Genomic DNA, 26472 nt, shown 5'->3' on the forward strand with positions numbered 1-26472 from the left:
TTTTGTATTTTAGTAGAGACAGGGTTTCACGATGTTGGCCAGGCTGATGTTGAACTCCTGACCTCAGGTTATCTGCTCACCTCAGCCTCCCAAAGTGCTGGGATTACAGGCGTGAGCCACCGCAACTGGCCTATTCTTTTTTAATGGCAAATGAGAAAACAGAGGCTTATGGGGTTCAACCTACCCAAGTTTACCTCTGGGAGTTTAAGGCCAGAGTCAGATTCGAAACGAGGTCTTCGTGAAACCCTGGGTGTCTCCAGCATTCCACATTACTTAGCACCAAGGGCAGGAGACGTGAGCTACCTGCTACCCCCAGGTTGTCTAGAAAGGCACTGGGAAGAGAAGACCAGCAAGACAGATGAAGCAGTTAGCCTCTGCAGGTAACATACAAGCAAGGGCTAAGCGGCAAGCCATGGAGGAACAGAGGGAGTCCAGCACAGTGCCTGACTCAGAGCAGACACTCCGTCAGCAGGCGGTGAATGACTGCACAGGGGCACACCTGCATGAATTAATGAATCTGGAGAGGGAAGGGGGGAAAGTAGACATTGTGGAGGAAACAAAATCCTGCCACAGCCTCTCAAGCTGGTCTAGGCTGGGGCGGAGCAAGGGGGCCAGAGCTTTGAGGCAGAGTTGCCAGAAGGCAGAAGGGTGGGTAGTCCAAGAGCCCTTTGTGGTTGTCCCTGCCCATATCACACACAGACTCTGTCCCCAAGTACCTCTGTCCCATTCGTAGGGTCTGGCTCTGGCTCTGGCTGGCCCATTCACAGAGCACAGGGCCCATAGGGCAGAATTGCAGGAAGGGAGAGGTGGGGCAGCCTGGGAAGAAAAGTGTCCTTCAGTGGCTGTGCCTGGCCCCATCCCCAGTACCCTCAAGCCCTGAGGTCTACTCCACTGTCAGCAGCTCACAGCTGTGCCCTGAGGGGTGGACTGCCACAAGCTGGGCCTCAGCTCCAGCTCAGGCGTGCACTGCCAAGTCCCAGTCTGCAGCACAGCCATCCATGCTGCCGCAGACACATGTCAGCCCTGCCCCGTTGCCAGAGATTTTTGGTTTGACGTAGCCGGCCTCCTCTTTTTTCTTAATGCAGCAGAGGGTGCTTGTGAGGCCCAGAAACTGAAGGAAGCTGCTTGCTTGTCTCACTTGGTCTCACATTAGGTCTAGAAGCCTCTATTTTGGAGGCATCTGAGGCAAGAAGTGGATCCAGAAGTTCTGCTCTATCCAGAATTCAGCAAAGAGAAACTAGGTGTCCAGACTTAGAACAACAGCCTTTGTCCAACTCAACCCCCCAGGACCAAGGGTCAGGAGGAGCCAGATCAAGGGCGAGGGGCAGTAGCAGGCAGAGTCAAGGAGAGACAGGAGGAGAGCTACCCTGGCACCTCCCCACAACCCACTTGGGCCTCCAGACACCTGTTTGCTCCAGAAGAGTAAACCATCCCTAGGAGCCAGTGACAGTCTGGGAAGCAGCAGACTAAGAGGTGTTTTGCCAAATGAAAACACTATTGTCAAAGATGCACTTTTTTAGGAGTGAAGCCCTGTGGTTTTGGCATTGGTGCCCAGGATTATTTATCACTGAAGGTTTTATTAGACAGCACTCAATTACCTACCCTGCTGGGAGAAGCGGTGTTACAAATAATTCAAAGGAAGGTAGTTTCCTTTTACCTTTGGAATGCCTCGCCGAGGCCCTAGAGAGCCTCCCTCTTTATTTTCCTTAGAGCCTCACTTCTCAAAGTGTGGTCCCCGGACCAGCATCATGGGTGTTGCCTGGGAGTTCGTGAGAAAGGCGGAACTACAGGCCCCATCCCAGTCCCAAGGAATCCGAATCTACATTTTTAACAAGATCTACAGGTGATTCTTGTTAAAGCTTGAGAAGCGCTGCCTTCAGCCAATATCAAAAGGTTTGCACACTATGAGCAAGGGGCCATGAGAAGCCAGCTTTAGGTTCAGGGAGAGAGGAGAGTAGGAAGCAGGAACAAGCCTCGGATGAAATGCTGGCCTCCTGTGATCTGCAGAGCATGCAGTAGTCTGCTCGCGAGCTACGAAGTTGGGATGCATTTCACTCCCCTCTCTTCTCTGTCCCACACCCTTCTGAAGCCCTGCCTCACCAGGCAAGTTTTCTCTAACCCCGCATGCAGCCTCACATCTCTGTGTCTTTGCCTTCGCCGTTTTCCCTTGTAGGAATGCCCTTTCTCTCTTGCCTGCCCATCAAGCTCACGGTCTCTCTTCAAAAATGTGCTCCAAATTCACGTGCTCCTGCTCTTCTGAATACTCTTCTCTCTGCTCCTGTGACCCTGGGTACATTCACTCATTATCAGTCAAATTTCTCATTCAACAAACTCAAATATCTATGGAACAGCCCCTATGTGCTAGACACTCCACTAGAAACTGGAGACCAAGAAATGAATGAGATACAGCTCGCCCTTGGAGAGCTCACATTCTAGATAAGGAGATAAATGCATACACTCACAATACAGCATGGTGAGTGCAGTCCCATCTACAGGAGGCATGGGACCCCAGGAACACCTTATATTGAACTAGCAAGAGTCAAAGCATATTTTTATTAGTTACTTACCCATCTGACTTCCCCAACTAGACTGTAGTTCTTTAAGTACTGAGATTGCGTCTTACTCTTCTGAGCATGCACTAGGCCTCTACTTGTCCTTGAGCAGATGAAAATGAGTGAATATCTACTTCACATCTGGGGAAGGGGCAGAAATTCCATCAGCCTGATCTTCCCCATCCGAGGTGTGGTACAACTGGGGATGGGAGCCAGGTCCAGCTGCTCCCTGCCCATGCTGTTCCCCTCCTCATTCAACAAGGGATTCTCCCTTGGGGTCAAATGCTACAAGAAAAGACCTAAAGCAGAATTTTTTTTATTTTAAACAGTCTCACTTTGTTGCCCAGGCTGGAGTGCAGTGGCAAGATCACGGCTCACTGCCACATTCACCTCCCAGGCTCAAGTGATTCTTGTGCCTCAGCCTTCAGGGTAGCTGACACTATAGGTCTGCACCACCACTCCTGGCTAATCGTTGTATTTTTAGTAGGGACAGGGTTTCTCCATGTTGGCCAAGCTGGTCTCAATCTCCTGGCCTCAAGTGATCCACCTGCCTCAGCCCCCAAAAGTGTTGGTATTACAGGCATGAGCCACCACACCTGGTCTAAAGCAGAATTCCTAAGAGTTTGAGATCTCTAAGAGAAAATAAAGTATCACACCCATGAAACGATTAGAAGGCATGAAAGACAAAAGCAGATCAAGTGCAGAGACATCTAGAAAGAGGTGAGAAGAGCTCACCCAGGTGGGTGACCTCAAGCAGGGCCTTGAAGGAACGTTGATGTGGGGAGGAAGAGGAAAGGAAAAGGCACCCCAGGCAAGGGTACACCAACAGCAGGAAAGACAGCAACGCTCGGAGCAGAGGGTTCCTGTTATGAAAAAAATGAGCCATGCAACATCACTAATCATCAGGAAAATGCAAATTAAAACCAGGAGATACCACCTTACTCCCGCAAGAATGGCCATAATTAAAAAGTTAAAAAACAGATGTTGCTGTGGATGCAATGTAAAGGGAACACTTTTACACTGCTGGTGGGAATGTAAATTAGCACAACCACTATAGAAAACAGTGTGGAGATTCCTTAAAGAACTAAAAGTAGGCTGGGCTTGGTGGCTCACACCTGTAATCCCAGCGCTTTGGGAGGCCAAGGCAGGTGAATCATCTGAGGTCAGGAGTTCGAGACCAGCCTGCCCAGCATGGTGAAACCCCATTTCTGCTAAAAATACAAACTTTAGCCAGACATGGTGGTGGGTGCCTGTAGTCCCAGCTACTTGGGAGGCTGAGGCAGGAGAACCACTTGAACCCAGGAAGCAGAGGTTTCAGTGAGCTGAGATTGTGCCACTGCACTCCAGCCTGGGCAACAAGAGTGAAACTCTGTCTCAAAAAAGAGAAAAGAAAAAGACTACATATTGGGTACAGTGTACACTGCTCAGGTGATGGGTGCACTAAAATCTCAGAAATCACCACTAAAGAACTTATCCACATAACCAAAAACCACCTGTTCCACAAGTTTCGCTCTTGTTGCCCAGGCTGGAGTGCAATGGCGTGACCTCGGCTCACTGCAACCTCTGCCTCCCAGGTTCAAGCAATTCTCCTGCTCAGCCTCTGGAGTAGCTGGGATTACCCACCACCATGCCCAGCTAATTTATTGTATTTTTTGGTAGAGACAGGAGGGTTTCATCATGTTGGCCAGGCTAGTCTCGAACTCCTGACTTCAGGTGATCTACCCACCTTGGCTTCTCAAAGTGCTGGAATTACAGGCGTGAGCCACCGTGCCTGGCCTAAAACTATCTTTTTTAATGAAGTATGGATAGGCAGACAAGATGGCATCAACATACAGAAGGCTATGAACATACAGGGCAGAGTTCACACAGCTTCGAAAATTCTGAGACTGGTAAATCACTATTGCTCGCACCATCTAAGAAATGAGAAAGGTCTCAGTTCTCTGAGAAAACTTCAAGTTCCCTTATTTTTTGAAGAAGGGATGTTTTGATGGTTGGGTTTTACAGAAGTGGTCATGGATTGCCTGACCTCCCTAGACCACATCTGCAAACTAGCTGGCCAGGACCGAACGTCAGTGGTTCTGGGAAATTTTGTTTATGCTGAGTTAAGAGAGTAACTGTAACCTAAGGCTCTGCAGCTCCAAATAACTGAACTAATTCAGTGGCTCCCTCCACCACACACACACAGAGCTAGTGTCTTATGAAAGAACATGGCCAATCACTAACGTGGACAGGTGAGCATACTAACGAGTCAAAAGAGAGAAAAGGACACTGGGGTTGGGGGCAACCAGGAACAGACAGCTAACTGGCTGCCGGAAGGCTGCAGCCTTTGAAAGGAGGCTCAGCTCGTCTTCCGCTGATCCCCACTTGACAAGTGGACCTGTTTTCCGTTGCAATCGCCAAATTCTGAAGCTGCTAGGTTCTCCATTATTCATGAGTGGCTCCACTCCTGCCACCCTTGGGGCCGCTTTCTGTTGGCAAAGGCCTCTGTACTCTGCAAACCTTCAAATATGAGAGCATCTGATGTTCCAGGGATCTAAAATACTGCAAATTCAGGCAACAAACTGCTTGCTAAAGGCTCTACAACAAGGACCTTCAGTAGCTCTCCAGTCCTTCAAAATCCGTCTCCTCAGAGCTATACAAAGCCTTAGCCTAAGCTCAGCTTCCTAACTCTGTCTTTCTTTGGATGGGAAGAGGGATTTAGGGTTTTGGTAAAGGGCTTTTCGCCCATAGAAATCAAAATTAACAAAGGATGAGGACTGAATCACCAGAAGATATTGTCATCCATACTGGTTAATTATGTTATTAAGATTGAATATCAAAGACTGACTAGCATTAAATAGAAGATAAAAGAACTCATTTCTGAATGGCAGTAGTTAAGAAGATGAGTCTACCTGGAAAAACATGTTTGAAGACGGTAGGCTCAGGCCAGGCACTATCTCCTATGCTACCTCATCCAGTCCTTCCAAAAAAACTCTGTGAGTCCCCATTTTACATATAGGGAAAAGAGCCTCAGAGGATTCAAATAAACTTGGCAATGTTGAAGAGTAAGAGACGGCTAGGATTTGAAGCAGGACTATTTGATCTTGAAGCCCATTCCCTAATTTCCCTTCATGTTCCTGGATGTAATGGACAAATCTCCTCTAGCAGAAGGGCTGAGAGGGAAGTGAGTCTCTTCCCCAGGCCCCTTAGGGCTGCTTTGGCTTTAGGCGAAATTAGTGTTTGACAGCTGTGGACTTCCACCCTCAACCTTGGCTCCATGCCTGTGGATAAGAGGAAGGTTTGCGGGGAAGAAGGCTTGGAGCGGAGATGTGGGCTTCCTCTTCGTCCCGCTCAGTCACAACTGCCGAACCCAGAATGGAAACCAAACTCTGAATGAACCAAATTTGAATTTGGGCACACCTACACTTTAACGATCCAAGTACCCACTGTGGATCATGTGGATAAGCTGCCCAGCCCACCCTCCTGCTCTTATCCTAATTATTTTCTTAGACCCAGAGCAACAGATTTAAAATCACCATCCACCCACCTAACTCTGTATCCTGAAAGCCATCTTCAAATGCACACAATATTTGAGGAAGTGGAAAGGGGCCCCTCATTCCAGGAGGGAATATTACTTAATAGCCCAGAAATGAAACCACTTCCTCTTCATGAACACTCCAGATATGAGACAGTCCACTTCCCCCTCTACTTGTCTCGCCAATATATATCCCTGGTATGTCTGGGACAGGATACTGCCTTCAGTACCCATATGGAAAATCACTGACATACTCCTCAACAAGAGCTAGCAGATAAGAAGGAAGCATTTAATGATGCTTATCCATGGCTCAACGAGAACAGTTGGTAAAAGAGGGAGTTCATAACGGGTGTTATGAGAGGATTCTGATGTTTGGAGAGTTGGGGAATCATTCAAAAATGTAGGCCCATTTAAGACTGGATCAGAAATCAGAAAACCAGAAAAGACTTCCTCTTTATCTGGCCCTGCATGGCTAAATGGGAAGAAACGCTGCAGAGAATGAGAAAGAGTCTGTGGCAGTCAAGGAAAGGAGGCCAGAGAAGAACCCAGGAGGATCCTGGAAGACTGGAAGTTGTTCAGAACCAAAGGATTTTCTTTTGTTTCTTCCTTTCCCTCCTCTTTCCTTTCCCTTCCTTTCCTCTCTCTTATTTTGAGACAGGATCTCAACCTGTTGCTCAGGCTGGAGTGGAGTGCAGTGTCACAATCACATCTCACTGCAGGTTCTAAGTCCTGGGCTTGAGCGATCTTCCTACCTCAGTCTCCTGAGTTGCTGGGACCAAAGGCATGCACCTCCACACCCAGCTAATCTATTTTATTTCATTTCATTTCATTTCATTTTGAGATGGGTCTCACTATGTTGCCCAGACTGGTCCTGAACTCCTGGTCTCAAGCGATCCTCCCCCTTAGCCTCCCAAAGCACTGGGATTACAAGCATGAGACACTGTACCCAACCCTAGAGGACGTTTTTCAAGTTTTTGGGGAACAGGTGGTATTTAATTACATGAATGAGTTCTTCAGTGGTGACTTCTGAGATTTAGGTGCACCCATCACCTGAGCAGTGTACACTGTACCCAATGTGTAGTCTTTTATCCCTCACCTCCCCCGCCCTTCACCTGAGTCCCCAAAGTCCATTATATCATTCTTATGCCTTTGCATCCTCACAGCTTAGCTCCCACTTATGAGTGAGAACATACGATGTTTGGTTTTCCATTCCTGAGTTACTTAATGTTCTCCAGTTCCAACCAGGTTGCTGCGTATACCATTACTTCATTCCTTTTTATGACTGAGTAGTATTCCATGGTATTTATTTTCTTTATCCATTCATTGATTGATGGGGGGCATTTGGGCTGATTCCATATTTTTGCAATTGTGAATTGTGCTGTGATAAACATGTGTGTGCAGATACCTTTTTTCTTTTTTCAAAACAGAGTCTTGCTGTGTCACCCAGGCTGGAGTGCGGTGGCACGATCTTGGATCACAACCTCCATCTCCCAGCTTCAAGCAATTCTCCTGCCTCAGTCTCCCGAGTAGCTGGGATTATAGGCATGCATCAACATGCCCAGCAAATTTTTGCATTTTTAGTAGAGACAGAGTTTCACCATGTTGGCCAGGCTGGTCTCAAACTCCTGAACTCGTGATCCGCCCGCCTCGGCCTCCCAAAGTGCTGGGATTATAGGCATGAGCCACTGTGCCCAGCCTATCTTTTTTGTATAATGACTTCTTTTTCTCTGGGTAAATATCCAGTAGTGGGATTGCTGGATCGAATGGTAGATCTGTTTTTAGTTCTTTAAGGAATCTCCACACTGTTTTCCATCTTGGTTGTACTAGTTTACAATCTCACCAACAGTGTAAAAGTGTTCCCCTTTCACCACATCCATGCCAACAACTATATTTAAAAATTTTTTTTATTATTATGGCCATTCTTGCTGAAGTGAGACGGTATCGCACTGTGGTTTTGATTGGCATTTCCTGATAATTAGTGATGTTGAGCATTTTTTCATATGTTTCTTGGCCATTTGTATATCTTTTTTTGAGAATTGTCTATTCATGTCCTTAGCCCACTTATTTATGGCATTGTTTGTTTTGTTCTTGCTGATTTATTTGAGTTCCTTTTAGATTCTGGATATTATAATAGTCCTTTGCTGGATATATAGATTGTGAAGATTTTCTCCCACTCTGTGAGTTGTCTGTTAACTCTGCTGATTATTTCTTTTGCTGTGCAAAAGCTTTTTAGTTTAATTAAGTCCCATATATTTATCTTTGTTTTTGTTGCATTTGCTTGTGGGTTCTTTGTCATGAAGTCTTTGCCTAAGCCAATGTCTAGAAGGGTTTTTCCAGTGTTACCTTCTACAGTTTTTATGGTTTCAGATCTCATATTTAAGTCTTTGATTCATCTTGAGTTGATTTTTGTATAAGGTGAGAGATGAGGATCCAGTTTCATTCTTCTACATGTGGCTTACCATTTATCTCAGCACCATTTACTGCACCCCCACTGTATCTACAAGTAACCAGCTTGCTTTTGATTTTACAGGCTCATAGGTGGAAGGTGCTTGTCTTGTCTCAGATGAGACTTTGGACTGTGGACTTTTGGGTTAATGCTGAAATGAGTTAAGATTTTGAGGGGCTGTTGGGAAGGCATGATTGGTTTTGAAATGTGAGGATGTGAGATTGGGAGGGGCCAGGGGTGGGATGATATGGTTCGGCTCTGTGTCCCCACCCAAGTCTCATCTTGAATTGTACTCCCATAATTCCCACATGTTGTGGGAGGGACCTGGTGGGAGATAAGTTGAATCACTAAGGCGGTTTCCACCATACTGTTCTCATGGTAGTGAATAAGTCTCATGAGATCTGATGGTTTTATCAGGGGTTTCTGCTTTTGCATCTTCCTCATTTTTGCCACTGCCATGTAAGAAGTGCCTTTCGCCTCCCGCCATGATTCTGAGGCCTCCCCAGCCATGTGGAATTATAAGTCCAATTAACCTCTTGTTCTTACCAGTCTCTGGTATGTCTTACTCAGGAATGTGAAAATGAACTAAATACAGGCAGTATGCTCATTTTTACAATATTGATTCTACCTATGCATGAGCATGGGATGTGTTTCCATTTGTTTGTGTCATCTATCATTTCTTTGAGCAATGTTTTGTAATTTTCCTTGTAGAGGTCTTTCACCTCCTTAATTAAGTATATTCCTAAATATTTTATTTTTTTATGCAGCTATTATAAAAGAGGTTGAGTTCTTGATTTGATTCTCAGCTTGGTTGTTGGTGGTGTATAGCAAAGCTACTGATTTGTATTTTGTATCTTGAAACTTTGCTGAATTCATTTACCAGTTCTAGGAGCTTTTTGGATGAGTCTTTAGCGTTTTCAAGGTTTATGATCAGGTCATCAGCAAACAGAGACAGTTTGACTTCCTCATTACCAATTTGGATGCCCCCCCCCCAAGAATTTTTAAGACTAACTTATCACGCCGGGCGCGGTGGCTCACGCCTGTAATCCCAGCACTTTGGGAGGCCGAGGCGGGTGGATCACGAGGTCAAGAGATCGAGACCATCCTGGTCAACATGGTAAAAACCCATCTCTACTAAAAATACAAAAAATTAGCTGGGTACGGTGGTACGTGCCTGTAATCCCAGCTACTCAGGAGGCTGAGGCAGGAGAATTGCCTGAACCCAGGAGGCGGAGGTTGCGGTGAGCCGAGATCGCGCCACTGCACTCCAGCCTGGGTAACAAGAGCGAAACTCTGTCTCAAAAAAAAAAAAAAAAAAGACTAACTTATCAAATCTTAAAATCACAACCAAAAGTATAGGAACTGCACATTTCAGACCAATAATTAAATCAGTGGCTGTCCACTGAGGCAACCCATGAGTATCGAGAAAGTTAAATGCCTAAGCTGCACCCAAAAATTTCAAATTAGGAGGCCTGTGATGAGGCCCCACAAGGAGCCACCAGCAATGCCCAGCAGGAATGAAGAACCGCTGAGTTAAATTCCAAAGCTGTATTCACATCCCACTTCCAACCCATTCACCCCTAACCTTTCCCAGGACCAAAACCAGCCTCTAATGTGTTGGCATGGTATGGCTTTCCTCCAGGAACTTCAGTTTTTCCAGAAGTTTCTAACTGTAAATTCCTCACCAACATTTCACTTCCTCCTATAATCGAGGCATAAAGTTAGGACGATTTCCACAAACCACATTTATTTAGAAATAATGTTCCAGAGGAATGATTTGGGTTGGTTTTTATCTCTGCTTCTTCTCAGTAACTCATCCACTAAAAACACAGCTCACAGGAGGGTCTGATCCAATGGGAGGCTTGAGGCCAGTCAGCTCAGCCCAGGGACAGTGTCCCATTCCAGAGGCCAAGTCCATGTTCCCCTCCCGTCATCAAAGCCTGTTCCTCCAGAGCTGTCCCGTCTGTCTGCCAGGCCCCAAACTCTCCATCTTCAGCGCTTTGACCAAACAAGAGAGGAGGACAGCTGGGAGGGTGGGGGTCTGAATTCACTGGTAGAGTGGCCCAGGACACACAGAGGAGAGAGTCTCTGCCACTGCTGAGATGAAGGGAATCTCCATTCTTCTCAATAGGCTTGCTGTGTTTTTGGCATTCCCCCACCTGACTTTTTTTCAAGTGAGTTCTGATCTGACCTCAGAGAAGGCCAAACTGGGTGCTGTGGGGGGAGGAAGAAAAACAAAGCACACTTGTAAGAAGTAGTTCCGCAATCACAGCAGCTGCTGTTCCTTCAGCTCTCTTCATGAGCCCTGCCCAATACTGAATTTCATATGCATTATCTCATTTGATCCTTGCCAGGAGGAGGTAGGGTTTATTATTCCCATTCTAAGGATAAGGAAACTGAGGCTCAGACAGGCCGTTAACCTGCCCAAGACCATCTGGCTGCATCGGAGTCAGAATTTGGACCCAGGTCTGTCCAACTCCACAGCTTGTTATTTGAACCACTGTGTACAGCCTGAGAAAGGGAAACTAGCAAGGTACCACTACAGTTACATGAATTCCATCAACTCAACAACAGAAAACAAAGGCTCTTTGTTACTCCTGCTCCCTATCAGAGAACGCCTTTGCAAATGAAGTCTCAAACAAGTGGCCTGCAGCCAAATTCACCAACAGGTTTATTTAACTTGGCACATCATATTTTAAAATAACCTGACCAGCCCCTGCCGGCCTTTGAGTTTGCAGCCCAGGCCTCTCCTCTTACTCTGTTGGATCTGGTTCAAGAGGACAGGAATGGTATTTTCCACAAAATCCAAACCATAATTGCCTAGCTTTAAACCTGGGGGAGGTAGCTGTGAAGACACTTGTTCTTCCTGCATCATCTCCAACTCGGAGACTTTCTGCAAACAGTGCCACCCTGGCTGGTGACCCACTCAGCAGTAGCCGCAAGGCAGCTGCATCAGCAGGTCTCCAGGAGTCAGGATGAGGCCTGGCAAGTTACTGCAGCATCATATAACAATAATGGGAGTAAGATACAGGGGGAAAATGACTCCATTCAGCTGCGACTTCAGAGTGGAGTTAATGTTTCACTTGGTGGATCCAAGCCAGGCCTCTGATCTCACACTTCCCTGGCAGACGTTTCTCTGCAGCAATCAGCTGGGAGTCATGTGTCCTCGGGGCTGGTGCGACATGAACAAACAAAGCCCATCATTCCACAAGCAGAGGAGGCCAGCCTTCCCAAACCCAGCAGAACACTGCTCCTTAATGGGCTGGGTGCCTATAATTAGTCTACAAATAGCACAGTGCTCATTGCCAGCTCACTCCTTTTGTCCCTACCCCTACTCACCACACGCCCCGAGGTGCTTTTTCTAGGTGCTATAGTTCCCTAGGGGGCTACAGAAGTCTAAGCAAAGGGAAAGTAGAAATCAGACTCCAAAATATTGTAGGAGATCCAGCATGTAGCCCGCCTGGCAGTTAGCTTATGAGAAGGTATAATAAGTCACAAAGTTAAAAAAAAAAAAAAACCTAGGCATTAGAATGAACCCTACTTTGACCTTTTAATGGGAAGAAAGCAATTCATTGCAACACAATACTTGCCCAAGGATCTTATCCTATTTTCTTTCTCAGGAGTGCAGTGGTGCAATCTCAGCTCACTGCCACCTTCACCTCCCAGTTCAAGCAATTCTCCTGCCTCAGCCTCCCAAGTAACTGGGATTACAGGTGCCCGCCACCATGTCCAGCTAATCTTTTGTATTTTTAGTAGAGACGGGGTTTCACCATGTTGACCAGGCTGGTCTCGAACTCCTGACCTCAAATGATCTCCCTGCCTCAGCCTCCCAAAGCGCTAGGATAACAGGCGTGAGTCACTGCACCTGGCTTTTTTTTTTTTTTTTTTTTTTTGAGACAGATTCTCACTCCGTCATCCAGGCTGGACTGTAGTGGTGCAATCTCGACCCACATAACCTCCACCTCCCAGGTTCGAGCAATTCTCATGCCTCAGCCTCCCAAGTAGCTGGGATTACAGGCACACGTCCTCACACCTGGCTAATTTTTATATTTTTAGTAGAGAGGGGGTTTTGCCACATTGGCCAGGCTGTCTTGAACTGGCCTCAAGGAATCCGCCCACCTGGCCCTCCCAAAGTGCTGGGATTACAGGCATGAGCCACCACACCCGGCCATATTTTCTTTATTAGGTCGAACTGATGAGGCAAAAGGCATTCTCCCTGCCCCCGGTAAAGGTCACTCTTCACTTCTTTTCACCACTAACATAAATAACCTCTGGTGATGACCTTTAATCCTTGAGACTGGGTAAAAAAGTTCGATATTACTCTTCTATCCAGCAGAACTTCAGTTTCTCAGACTTTCCTGCTACTTAGAAAAATCTCTGCCCTCAGCAGCCTCCCAGGACAACCCAGCCACACCCACCACCAGCACCACCTGAGCCTCTGACACCTGGCTCAGCTGGGGCCGGAATCATTCTCACCATGGTCATGTAGGCGGACTCTGAGTTTTCACTTGGTTTTTCTTCCTCAATCACCTCCCGTGTAGTTATTGAAGAGTAAATGTGTTTCTAGAGGGGGAAAATGGTACAAAAAGTCCTAAAAATTAGATGACTCTTATACACCAGAGTAAAGGCCACCCACTCCTATTTGCTGGGGATTGACTACCCAAATTGGTAGGTTCAAAGGGCTACTGAGAGCTAGAGAATTCTCAAAAACATTAATTCAGTCTTCAGTCTTCTTGAAAATTAACTGCCAAAGAACACAGTCCTAAGAATCAAACTCTTTGCCTCAAAAGCCAAACATCTTTGTTTAGATGGATGTTTAGGTAGCAGCAGGGGTTCCTTATCTTGCTAAATTCCTTGTATTCTGTAGTTATTTCCTTCTAATTACAATACAGAATGGCATTAATCAGCAGTGAGTCGTCATCGTCTCCCTCAGAGGGTTTATGTGGCAGGGCCAGCCCTCATTGAGCTTCACAGCTTCGAGGTTCATGGTCCTGTCACTCATTGGGAATGCAGGATCATCACCAGTGACCCATTCTTGGACTTCTGGAGGCCCCTGCACTCTATCGGGAGAAAATCCTACTCTTGGGACAAAAACAGCCCAAAATAGAGAAAGGTAACTATTCAAAGAGTTTTTTTAAAAATTAAAGAAAAAAACAAAAAGAAAGGAGAACAAGAGTTAAAGAAAACCAATCCATTTCTCAGTCTCTAGAAGCAATTACTTGTAACTCCATTACAAATCAATGTGGAGAGAAAAGTCCTTCTTAATCCTTTCTTGCCAAAGGTCTTAGACGATTTCATTTTAAGCATTAAAACTCCTTAACTCCTGAATGTATTATAATTCTCCATTAGACTTTAGACAAATAGCACCTCCTAGATTACAAAGCATTTGCATATCATCATCTTATGTGAGCCTTACACCAACCCTGTCAAGCAGGCTGGGCAACTATAATATCTTTATCCTTATCCTCATTTTGCTGATGAGACTCGGGGGATGGCAGAACTTTCTGACTCCAAGCGCAGTGCTCTTTCCTCAGCCCAATACCAGGATCTGCTGCCCGGGGCTAGCCTAGCCCACCCCCCACCCAATCCCCATGCACTCTAGTCTTCAGAGGCCCTGATTCTAGTGACAAAGGCTTCCTGAGTCCCTGCCCTGTGCCAGGCACTGGCCTGCGAGCTGCAACATACAGTGGGTTAAGACACGGTTCCCAGGGAATGTTAATGGCCCAGGCCTGCATCTACTTAGTGTTTTAGGCTGAAGTGTGTGCTCACCTCCCCTTCATAGCGGGCAAAATAGCGGGGTTCTTCTTTCATCTCTGGATTAGTCTTCTTTGTGTTCTTCACCAAGACTGTAGAATTCACTGTACTGCAAGGCATGAAAAGCACGTGGAATTAACCAGTTTGTACGGTTTATCCAAGCGTCCCTATAGGAAACCCCCGATTGGCTTTGTGAAGAGAGAGACCCCAGAGAAGAAACTATTCTCTCTGGACTCCTACAGCCAGGGCTACCCGGCTCACCTGGAAACCTGAGAAGTGCATTTCCTTTTTTTTTTTTTTTTTTTTTTTTTTTTGTGTGTGTGTGTGTATGTGTGAGACGGAGTCTTGCTCTGTTGCCAGGCTGGAGTGCTATGGTGCCATCTCAGCTCACTGCAACCTCCGCCTCCTGGGTTCAAGCCATTCTCGTGCCTCAGCCTCCCAAGTAGCTGGGATTACAGGCACGTGCCACCACAGTAAGCTAATTTTTGTAGTTTTAGTAGACCATGTTGTGCAGGATGGTCTCTATCTCCTGACCTCGTGATCCGCCCGTCTCGGCCTCCCAAACTGCTGGAATTACAGGTGTGAGCCACCAGGCCCGGCCAGCGGATCTCTTCTAATGAAGAACAAGAAGCCATTCTGGAGATAATTTAGGCTGAAAAACAGCTTCGACTTCTCTATTATCACTCAAACCACTTTCTGCCCTATGAGAGATGTAATTTTAAGTGAATGAAGAGAGAGGGGCCATGCGATTCCAAAACCTGACCATCCTCTCTGCATTTCTGAGGACCAGGGAGTGCAGCAGAACCAGCAGGGGGCAGCAGGAGCTCAGCAAGACGCCAGTCCGAAGGGCTCCCGGCCTCTCGGGGGGCGGAGCCCACCCCACCCAAGCCCCAAGCCGGGAGCTCTGAGCCTGTCCTGTAGGGGGCCCCTTGGCCTTTGATCTCATGACCATTTGCTTTCCGAATATACTTTCTTTTTTCTATTTTGGCCTAAGGCAGAGCTGATAAATATATATATATATATATATATATATATATGTATATATATGTTTAAGCTAGAAAATAAACCATATTTTTTTGTCTCAGTGGAAATATTTTAATTGTATCTTCTGATTTTAAAGTTGTATCTTCTCATTGTAAAGTAATTCAGATAATACAGAAACGTAGACAGTTGGAACTGTCTACCCCTGCAACCCTTCACCCCATGGGATCCACCTTCTCCTTCATCTCAAATACCACACTTTAACTCCTGAAAACTCCTTAAGTCCTTAAAAGGATAGATTTTACAACTATCCTTCCAAGTCTCTCTCAGCGTAAGCATAAGCTCACATAAAATGTATTTACTACACATGCTGCTGGAGTGAGCGTCATATTATTTTCTCCTTTATAAAAATGAGATCATAGTATAAATTCTATATTATTACCCCTTGGATATCTTTCCATGTCATTACGTAGAGGGGTCTGCAGTGTTTCACTGAGTGAAACGCTGGTTCCCTGAATCATTACCTTTCTGACAGACACTGGCAATGATCCCTACTGTTAATTATAAGGAAGGCTGCAGTTTTTGCACCAATCTCAGCATATCCAGCTAATTATTTCTTTAGAATAAACAACTAGACATGGAAGTACTACCCTTCCTTTGGAGGGAAACTGAGGCCCAGACAGGGGAAGTAAGCTGAGAGTGGAACCCAGGTTGTCTAGCTCAGTCCTATGAGCATGCCCAGAGCAAAGACCTTCAGAGAGGCAGCCAAGTTCAAAAATCAGAAAGCCCTAGGGAGTGGAAGTGAAAGCCCAGCAGGCACAAGTGTTTTTCTGCAGGATCCATGACCCACTGGGAAAGAACACTCAAAAGTCAGGATTATCCATGAGGCCCTTTCCCACTGACACTATTTTAATGAGTCAATCTGCACTACCAACATATTCCATTGATAGCTGGATAAACTGAGGGACATGGATCTGCCAACAGCCAGTGGAACACTAATATCCCTGTTGGAGCATCTAGGCACTTCTGAAACTCTGGGAGAACTACTGATGAAATTCAGGCCTTTAAAAGCCCATTTTAACAATAATTCACTTAGAACCTGAAGGCACCCATTCAAAAATCACGTCTCAGAATTAGAATGTGGTCTTTTAGATAAAACCACTGGCAACCCTCAAGATCTTAGCTTCTATGCAGAACGTAGTGTGGATAATTTAAAAATCATTTCTCTTAGGTAGTGAATGGTACCACGATAGTACTTGCGTAAGATTTATACTCTGAATTATGCCCTACTGAAACCCCCATTTCTAAGGGCATTTGTAGTCTTTACATAATACCAAAGTGAATGAGGATAGCATAGGAACATCCAAGTCTTTTTGGGGGCACAGTGAGCAAAACGGGCAGGGTTACTATATGGTGACATCTCATTTGACAACCACAGATGATTCCATTTAAAAATATCCCCTTCTCTGAGAATGGCATAGGTAGGGCCCTATCACCCTCTTCCACTTTGGGGTAGAGGCAGCCCTGAACCCCCAACCTCCCAACCCAAGGGATGGGGGCAGCCGTGTACCTCTTATTCCTACAGGTCCTTTTCACAATCAATATCAGAACAGGGAGCAGCACGATTGTGGCACACACAATCCCCACGATGATCACCAGCTGATTACCACCCAGGACCACAGGCCTCAGGGCTGCCGGGGTCACCAGTGCTTGGGAAAGGAGAAAAACACGGAGAGGGTCTCAATACCTTAGCAAAGAGCTGAGAGCCCCACAGCCCTATACCACATAGCACCAGCAGCAGCCAGGCCAGGACTGGTCTTCCCAGTGGAGGGGAAGACCAGACTCCACCCCATATCTGGACACTGGGGACGCTGTCTCCATGAGATTGAGAACCAAAGTCTAACCCCCCTGTTTACCCTAAAATGCAGATTAAGGTGGGTGGGAGAAGAGGCTAGCACTTCACCTGTAAAAGTTTCCTTTCACATCAACAATTCTATTCTAAAATTTAGCTTATCAAGTGACTGAGAAATAACAGGCATCTCAGAGGCTGCTGACCTCCCTAAGGGCAAGTAATTGCTTTCAAAAGAACACATGCCACAAGACTCAGCCCCACTGTGATGATACCAAGTAAAGCCTTCAGAGGAACTTCTGCCCATACGGTACCTTCTACTCATCTGCTCGGTTCTTTCTAAATACATAAAGCAAACGCCTCCTCAGTGCCAGTCAGCACTAGGTACAGGGGATTCAGAGACAAATGATGTGTGGTCTCTGCTTCCAAAGAAGGAGACAAACACGTCAACAGAAAACCACACACTGCTCTAGGTGCTACAAGAGAAGTCTGCATGGGGAACAGAGGGGCACAGAAAAGAGTGCCCAATTCTACGTGCAGCAAATGAGAATTTGCCAGCAAAAGTTCCAACATTTAACCCGAGACTTATAGGAAACGTCCAGTTTTGGGCAGACATACCCAATATGGGGAAGGACTCGTATTTTCTCTGTGAATCGGACTTCTGAGAATGAAGCGCACAGAGAGATGATGGTTCTTTAAGAAACCCATATGCCTGCTCCCCCATGCAGAGTGGATGTTCTGCATGAGGTCTGGAGGCCTGACAGAATGGTGGCTTTAGACACTTGAGAGAGTTCAATGGGTCTGGCACAAAGGTGGCATCTGTGGGTGTGCTCGAGAGATGACAGGGTCCAAGTCAGGAAGGACCTTGACTATCTCAACCAAGAATCTGGCATTTTTCTGCAGGTGATGGAAAAACCATTGAAAGATTATAAGCAGTGGAAGAGAAAGTTCTGAATGTGATTTAGAAAGATGCCACCAAGAGCCATATGAAGAATGAGGAGCAGTGGCTAAGAGTGAAAGCAGAGACTGGTTAGAGGCCTACAGTTCAAGACAGAGATAAAGACAGCCAGAACTAAGGCAGCAGAGACAGACTGGAAGGAAGACAACTTCAAGAGTCTGTAGTAGAAGTCAAGGTCTTGTTGACCTGTTAGATGAGGGGTCTGGGAAAGAGAAAGAATCGAGCACACCCCAGGCATCTAGTTAGACAACTGAAGTGGGGGAGATGGGCTGAGGAGGGTGTGTAGGGGTAGGTTTAGACATGTTGCATTTGAAGGATTTGTGGGAAACTTGTGTAGAGTTGACTGTATATATGCGTGGGTGTGTGTGGGATTGTGTCCAACATAGAATGCATATGGAATATAGTGTCCAATGCTACCGAGGTTCAGAAGGCTGAGGATGGATAATGGGAGTGCCAATGGTGATCTAAGCTAGAGTAGAGATAAAAGAAGCCAGAATGCAGTGCACTGAGGAGTTAATGGGAGATGAGACAGTGAGACACCAAACACAGGCCTTTAGCAATGATTTGGCTATGTTGAGAAAGAAATACATGATTGTGGTGGTGGTTATACAGCTCTGAATGTATTAAAACCATTGAGCTGAACACTTTAAATGGGCAAATTGTATAGTATGTGAATTGTATCTCAGGAAAGCAGTCTTTAGAGAAAGGAAGACATAGAATGGAGCTGAAGTAGGTAAGTGGTAGAATTGAGCCACTGTTCTGTTGAATGGTAGAACCAATAGAAAGTGAGAGCTCAAAGAGCCACGCTGTAAGGCTCCTGAGAAGGAGGCCACCTGGAAGAGCAGAAGGGACCCTCCTCTGCCTCCAGATGTCAGGGCAGAAATAAGAATGGAGACAGATATGTTTGTGGGTGGAGAAGCTGCATGAGCCCCCGTAATGGCTCATATTTTCTCTGTGAATTGGACTTCTGAGAATGAAGCACACAGAGAGATGATGGTTCTTTAAGAAACCCATCTGCCCTGCTCTCCTCTCCAGCTGGAGACAAGGTGCCTCCACAGACTTAAGTCTCTGGCCTGAGGTATGAGGTATGTTCCATCCTCACCCATCTTCCCCGCCCCCAACCAACCACAGCCAACTCCTGAAGGCCCCAGAGAGAGGCAAAGTCCACAGGCCACATCCTGACTGCTAACGGGTTATGGTTTAACTTTAACCTCTCACTTATCAACCTCTCTCTGTCAACACAATTGAGTCTTTCCTCTCCTACACACCTCTGGCCTTGATGCACACTGTTTGCCAGAATCCAGAACCTCTGATCAGAAAACCCCTCCATTTTTAGTTCTGGTGCCTTCCTGTTTCTCTCTGTTCCTGGCTGTCTCTCACTAGCTTAAGGTCATTTCCTGCTCCACTATAGAGCATACCACACTTGCTTTCCCATGCAGCCAAGTATGCTGACTTTGGACATCAACTCCGATCCTTCCCTGAGCTCCTGTATCTTTACATCAGTAAATGACCCTGGCAATGAGGGGGTCTGGCAGAGGGTTGGTATTCACTACATTAGCTCCCCTCTCCTTGACCTAGAAGCAGGGCCAGAACTAGGGTGAGGCAAGTCAGGTACCTGAGGAGCCACCTCTAAGGAGGCATCATTCTCAGGGTTGTGCAAGGCCAGAGTCAGCACCTGAGAGGGATGCCTCCTTCAATTTGCATCCTAGGAGCCTCTCCGCCTCACTCTAGTTCTGGCCCCATGCACCCCAGCCAGGAGGTCCCTCAGCGCTCCCCGGCCAAATGTTAGATACTTCGAGGCTGTTCCGGGTTCACATGCAGCACAATGGTTTTCTTGAACACCAGGTCCCCTAGGTAGATACTGCAGGTGTAGTTTCCTCCATCAGACTCCCTCACTCCTTGAAGCATGATGGAACCATCATTGCGGAAAATGTCCCCGACCAGTTCCACACGATTCTGGAAGTGGCCCCAGCTCTGGGAGTAACCCCTAGTCATCCTGAGTTTGTGGGAGTAGCGTAACACAATCTCCTCCTAGAAGGGAAAGGGAAAAAGTATGAGCTTGTGAGGACTGGAGGGGAGGAGGGAGGAGGGAAGATGGGGGAGGGAAGATCTCAGGACTCCCAAGGCCCTGCTAGGTGAAGGCAGTAAGGGTATTATCAGAAAGCATTAAATAACACAGAGTCGTGCATACACACATGTGCATGCGTGTGTACTTGTGAAGGACATCACCAAACCATGAACAGTTTTTCCATCTGAACAGAGGGATGCGAAAAGGAGGACTTTCATTTTGTGTACTTTTTCAATAAGAAAAGCAGCATACTTTTATTCCTGATGACACTTCTAGTTGGATTTCCAACGGGAACCTGAAACACGTCTAAAACTGAACTCGTCATTTCCCCCCAAACCAGTTCTTTCCAGTCTACCCCATTTCGGCACGTGGCAATGCCTTCTGCCAGATACTCAGGCTAAAAATCTTGGAGTCATTCTTAATTCCTCTCTTTCTGGAACAACTCACATCTAATCCCTCAGCAAATCCTATCACCTCTGCCTTCAAAATATATTCCCAATGCAGCCAGTCCCACCTCCTCCACTGATGCCATTCTGGTCCAGCCCATCTCTCACCTGGATTCCTGCAACAGCTTTCTTACTTGTCTCTCTGCTTATTCTCTATGACAATCTATTTTCAGCAGATGAGCCTTTAAAAATGTAAGTTAACTCATGTTACTCCTGTGATCAAAACCCTTCATGGCCCCACTCTCATTTCTACTAAAATGTAAGGCCCTGCATGACCCAGCCCATCTCCCTTTTCCTCTCTGACTTCAATTCTAGTTGCTCTTCCCTCACCTACTTGGGTCACTTCACTCGAGCTACATGGAGCTCTTGGCTGCTCCTTGCATACTGACCTCAGGGCCTTTGCACTTGCTACTGTCTATGACTGCAAGAACACTCTTCCCCGCCAGACATATGCAGGGTTCACTTCCTCACTTCCTTCACACCTCTGCATAAGTGCCATCTCGGTGAGGCCTCCCCAAGCACACACATAATAAAAACCACAAAACCATCTTTATTGTTCCCCATAGGCTCTCACTATTGCCTGATATATTACATGCTGCTTTATTATTTTACTGTGTATCCCCCTCCACCTTGGTTGTCAGTTTCCCATCAGGACAGGGGCTTTGAGTATTCATCATATAGCAAATGCTTTAAAAATAACTTGTTAAATGAATGTTGGCATTAAAAAAAAAAGACATGTAGATTGCTTTTTTATAGCTTTTAATGAGTGTGTAGACACAAACACGAATGAAGTGACCTGGCCCCCAACATTTTGTCTCTCTTGATTCAAATTCACAACCTTAAAATGTCAACTCTCATCCTATTTTCTCCTGTGAATTACTCACTGGATGACATTTACATGCACGACAAGCTCTCAGAAGTGAACCTGGGACCACATGTAGTTCCCCATACTCCACCATGATATCACCCACTGTGACCCACTCAGATACCACAGAGGAATCAAATGAGTGCAAATGACTTTGTTAGAGAGATGACCTGGGATATGTTTTAATTTGTATAAGTTAGTCTTTAATAAATTTTGCACCTTAACTTTTATTAGTAACAAGTTACTTGGGATATCCCCACGACACATGTTGAGCCATAAATATATGACCACATCATGATTGAGATCTACTGGTCTAATGAAAGAACTTGCTGTTTACTGCTTTATAGAGTTCCCATGAAATACCCCTCACCCTGGCCCCCAGGATCAATCAATCCCAACATGCGAAGTACCAATCAAAAGTCCCTCCATCACATAAATGGGGCAATGAAGCACAGATAAAAACTCACAGAACTAACCCCAGTAAGAATAAAAGTGTAATCACTTTTATGCCTAGCCCATTGCTTTCCTTGCTGAGCCACAAAAGTCATCTCCCTCATTCTCCCATGGCCTCTATAAAAAGGAAAATGGAGGAAGAAGAAAACAAAAATGCAGTGGCCAAGTCATGTACAAAATGCTTTACATGTACAATCTCATATCAGCATCTAAAAGTTAAGCATCATCATCAACAACTTCCTCCTCCTCCTCCTCCTTCTCCTTCTCCTTCTCCTTCATTGGAGTTATCTTTCCCACCAGAAAGCTGAAATTGCTAGAAGAAGGTCCAGTTCTGACAAGCCCCAAACCCTAGGCTCTTGCAACACCTCCTCACGTGCCTGAGTCTACGTCTGTCCTAACACCATCAGCCAGAGCCTTCTATAACACGAGTGATGTTTCCTCCATGTTACCTTGGCACGCTGTCCTGAAAACATCCATTCTACCTTGGTCATGTGTTTTTCTTCTGTGCTCTGGAAAACACATCTCATCTTAGTCAATTCACCCACACGGACCATGAACTCTGAGGATAAAACAGTACATCAAGTCAGACACAAGTTATAATCTATAGAAATCAAAGAATTTCTAAAAGAGATCATGTTTAGCCAAAGACCCTCAGCAGCAAAAATCACTGTCACCACCAAACACTGTACATATTCGCTCTGTAGGTGATCCAGATGATTCCAGTTAGGCAAAGTACTCAGAGACCCCTCCCACAGACCAGCCACCATCGTCCCCAAAATGAGAATACCTTCTAACTGCCCACATGTACCAAGCCCGAGGGTTTCTGCTGTCTCCATATTTCAATAAACACTTTCTGGTCCTCTTTAATTCCTTTCTCTTTCCCCTTTTCCAGAATTCCTTCCATGAACTCTAATTCCACATCAAGTTTGTACTAAAGGAAGTATGGAAAATCTCAAAGCCCCCACTTTGTGCTCATCATCTTAGACACCAACATCTGCTTAGCATAAACAGGAAGTGGAAAGTTATAGAACTCTCATTCTTATATTTAACCCACTGGCTCTACCAAAAATGAACCATGGATAACTTTCTTCAACTTCTTCTATTATTTTTCTTTTATTCTAGGACTTAGTTCTGGCCTCAGTACAAGTCACAGGACTCCTTGCTAATTAGGTCAAGACAAAAGAGCTTTCTCCTTGACTTTTCTTTCTGTTTTAATCCTGCTCCCACCCTCCCCACTTGACCCCCTTCCCCTGCTTCTGGCTTTCCAACTCCTAGGCTCTTCCTTCTGCCTATTGTACAAGCAGCTGACCCACCATATGTTTATTACATAAGTCATTTTAAGAGGCTCATGAAAAAGAAAAGACGTAGACAGACGTTTCTGATTTTTCTGTCATGTTGTATACAAATCAACCACAAAGTTGATTAAGCCATGAAAGGCAGGGTGGTGTATTAAGAAGACACAAACCTAGGTCTTAAATGCACAGAGTGCCTTCAAAAGAGTGTTAAGCAAAGCTCATGAGGGAACAGAGTGCATAAGCCAACCTTTCATCCAAATTGTTTCCCTGGGAGAACAGTAACTTCCTGTCCAGCAGGAGAAATGCACAATAGGAGGAAAGAAAAAGAAAATATTATGAACTTAAACTCTATGGAAGGAATTATTTTGAAAGCGATAAAAAATTTACTCCAAAGAATACCAGTAAGGAAGGAAACTCCCTTTAAATCTACAAGCACATTAAGAACTAAATTCTATTTTTTAAATGCGATAATAACAAGAGAACATTCTGAGTCCTTTCAATGCACCAGCCATGTGCCAGACACCCTTTACACGGCAGATCAGTTAGTCATTACAATATTTTGAGGTTTGCATGATTATTCTCCCATTTTACAGAGAAGGAAAGTAAAGGAGCCCAATACCACATGGCCAGTAAAAGGTAAAGCCAACATTTAAGCCCAGGCCTAAGTAAAAGCAAAGCCTGAGTTTTCTCACTCACTCTACTGTGGTACCCCACGTAAGCAAAAGGATGGCTGATTCTAAAACAAAAGTATAGGACATTAATGTTATTACTATTTTTGTCTATACTATTTAAGAACTATGAAAAAAGAATTGAAGCGGTAGAATCACAGAGAGATTGTCAACTGAAGGGTAAACTTTGTAGAAAAAGTTATAGATGACTGCAAAAAATGGAGTTTCCACATCAATGGAGGCAACTTACATACAGCAAGTTGGAGCACCTTTCACTAGGCAAAATTGTTAGGGGTTGGATCTATTCCCATTCTGGCTGGAAGAAAAAAAATACTATTTCCCTAGTGGCTTCCTCCACTAGCCACTGGGGAAATACCTGACTACCTCTAACACTGCCTTAGCCTATTTCCATGGATTCCTCAGCGCTTGAAATTGACTCCTTGTGGTTCCCTCTGTGTCTCTTCTAAGCAGAAAAAGGCCAGTATGGACAAGTGTTCAGGTACAGCATTAGAGACCAAAGGCAGAAAAAGGAAGCAAAAAGAGAATCCTTTGCAATCCCAGCAATTTTGGGAGGCTGAGACAGGAAGATCACTCGCGTCCAGGGGTTTGAGACTGGCCTGGGCAACGTAGGAAAACCCCGTCTCTACTTAAAAAAACAAACAAAAAAGAAGCTGGGCATGGTGATGCACACTTGTGGACCTAGCTACTCAAGAGGTTGAGGTAGGAGAATCACTTGAGCTCAGGAGTTCAAGGCTACAGTAAGCCATGATCACACCACTGTACTCCAGAGCCTGGGTGACAGAGCAAGACTCTACCTAAAAAAAAAAAAGAGAGAGAGAGAGAGGGAGATAGAATCCTTTGGCACCGGCATCTGATTTGTGTCTTCTTCCTGGAGAACCAGAGCTTTGAAATTAAGAGAAAAATGGCAATGAAAAAAAGTAGGATAACTAGGAGAGGGGCCAGAGGCTACCTCCTACAACTCCATTTTTTAGAAATCAGATTCAAGGAAGGGATGCTAACTCCGTAATTTTATTCATTCCACAAATGCTTATTAATTGCTTACTCTGTGCCAGGGGCCGCACCAGGCAAGCAGGGAAGACACAAGTGAATGGGTATGATGAGTGTCATGAGAGGAAAGCAGGGTGCACCAGAGAAGCTCATTAATAAAGCTGGATGCTAAGGACCTAAGCTAGCTGCAGGCAGGAAATGGCCCCAGATTCTAGTTCCCTAACTACATTGCAAGCTTTTCTGGGTCACAGACTGTTCCTTCTATTCCACACTCTCAAAGAAAGCTTCTAGTTCTGTGGCTTGCAAACCTTCACTTCCATTTACTTATTTTTATTTGTAAGTGTTTATATCAATAAGCAAAACTAAATTTTAGAGACACTGACTAATGTTAGTTGGAATATCATTAGTTTATTATAAAAGACAGACAGGGAAATCTTTTACATGATGAAAGATTTCAGAACTCCAGTGGAATAAGTAGCTTCACATGAGGCCCTTTCAGTAATGATTTGTTTCGGTCTATATACTTTCCAAGAATGCCACCATCTCTACATAAGAAATGATCCCTGTTGTCCAGAACTACTTTGGTGCCTCCATATTCTAGATTCTGGGGGAAGAATTTTATCTCCAGCTTTCAGGCTAACTGGTTGAATCTCTCCACCCTTTCCCTTAGAGCCGAATACAACAGCTTCTACAGTTGCTTGCAATACTTTTGAGATTTTTTTGGAAGCATAATGCCTCCTTTGATTACAGTCTCAGCTGCATTTCTTTCAACTAATACCCAGTCAAAGCAGCAAAAAAACTTTCTAAATGACTCAGGCCACCACAGCCTATGCTCTCTCTTTTAAACTGCTTGTAAGCACAAGAATCCTTATTCACATCACATCTTACCTGGCAGCACAATGAATACAACAGGAAAAAGGAAAAGGACTTATGCTGTGATACAGGTAGGAGCCTGGGGTCCTATCTGGGCAGGCATGTCTGCTACCAACCCCCTGCCCTGGTCTTACCCTTCATGTTCTTTGGAGCTTAAGGTTCTACAGAGCACAAATTTTAAAACCACCCATCTACTGAAGCCATTCCCTCCACTTAAAAATGGGAAAATAAAGTGTAAAGAAGAGTTAGAAAGATCTGCTCCTTTTTTTCTTTTTTTTTTAATGCCTTTTTTCAGAGATGCCCTGCCTAGCGCTCCTTTTTCTCTCTTTCTTTCTCTCTTTCTCTCTTTCTTTCTCTCTTTCTTTCTTTCTTGAGACAGGGTCTTGGCTCTGTCACCCAGGCTGGAGTGCAGTGGTGCAATCACAGCTCACTGCAGCCTCCACTTCCTGGGCTCAAGTGATCCTCTCACCTCAGTCTCCCCAGTACCTGAGACCACAGTTGTGTGCCATCATGCCCAGCTTTTTTGTTTTTTTGTTTGTTTGTTTTGTAGACACAGGGTCTTGCCATGTTGCCCAAGCTAGTCTTAAACTGGCCTCAAGTGATCCTCCCACCTTGGGTTCCCAAAGGACTAGGATTACAGGCATGAGCCATCACACCCAGCCTTTTTCTTTTTCTTTCTTTCTTTTTTTCTTTTCTTTTTAGATAGATTCTTGCTCCATCACCCAGGCTAGAATGCAGTGGT

The 26472-nt window shown here is 45.3% G+C and overlaps 1 protein-coding gene across 3 annotated transcripts in view; it reads right to left on the reverse strand.

Annotated features, from left to right (window-relative positions):
* Nucleotides 1-10242: 10242 nt before the first annotated feature.
* JAML (junction adhesion molecule like) overlaps nucleotides 10243-26472 on the reverse strand; it is a 32454-nt gene continuing 16224 nt past the window's right edge. For 2 of the 3 annotated variants that reach the window (XM_012470406.3, XM_012470408.3), the window contains 6 exons: nucleotides 22336-22445; nucleotides 19848-20085; nucleotides 16818-16956; nucleotides 14282-14375; nucleotides 12989-13075; nucleotides 10243-10726 (listed from right to left, as the gene is read on the reverse strand). In XM_012470406.3, the coding sequence (XP_012325829.1) occupies nucleotides 10637-10726; nucleotides 12989-13075; nucleotides 14282-14375; nucleotides 16818-16956; nucleotides 19848-20085; nucleotides 22336-22445 (758 nt within the window). In that variant the 3' untranslated portion in view covers nucleotides 10243-10636. The other variant, XM_012470407.3, reaches the window with a different exon arrangement.

This window comes from Aotus nancymaae, unplaced genomic scaffold, assembly GCF_030222135.1.
Source record: "Aotus nancymaae isolate 86718 unplaced genomic scaffold, 86718_ANA_hifiasm-v0.15.2.pri h1tg000012l, whole genome shotgun sequence".
NCBI lineage: Eukaryota > Metazoa > Chordata > Mammalia > Primates > Aotidae > Aotus > Aotus nancymaae.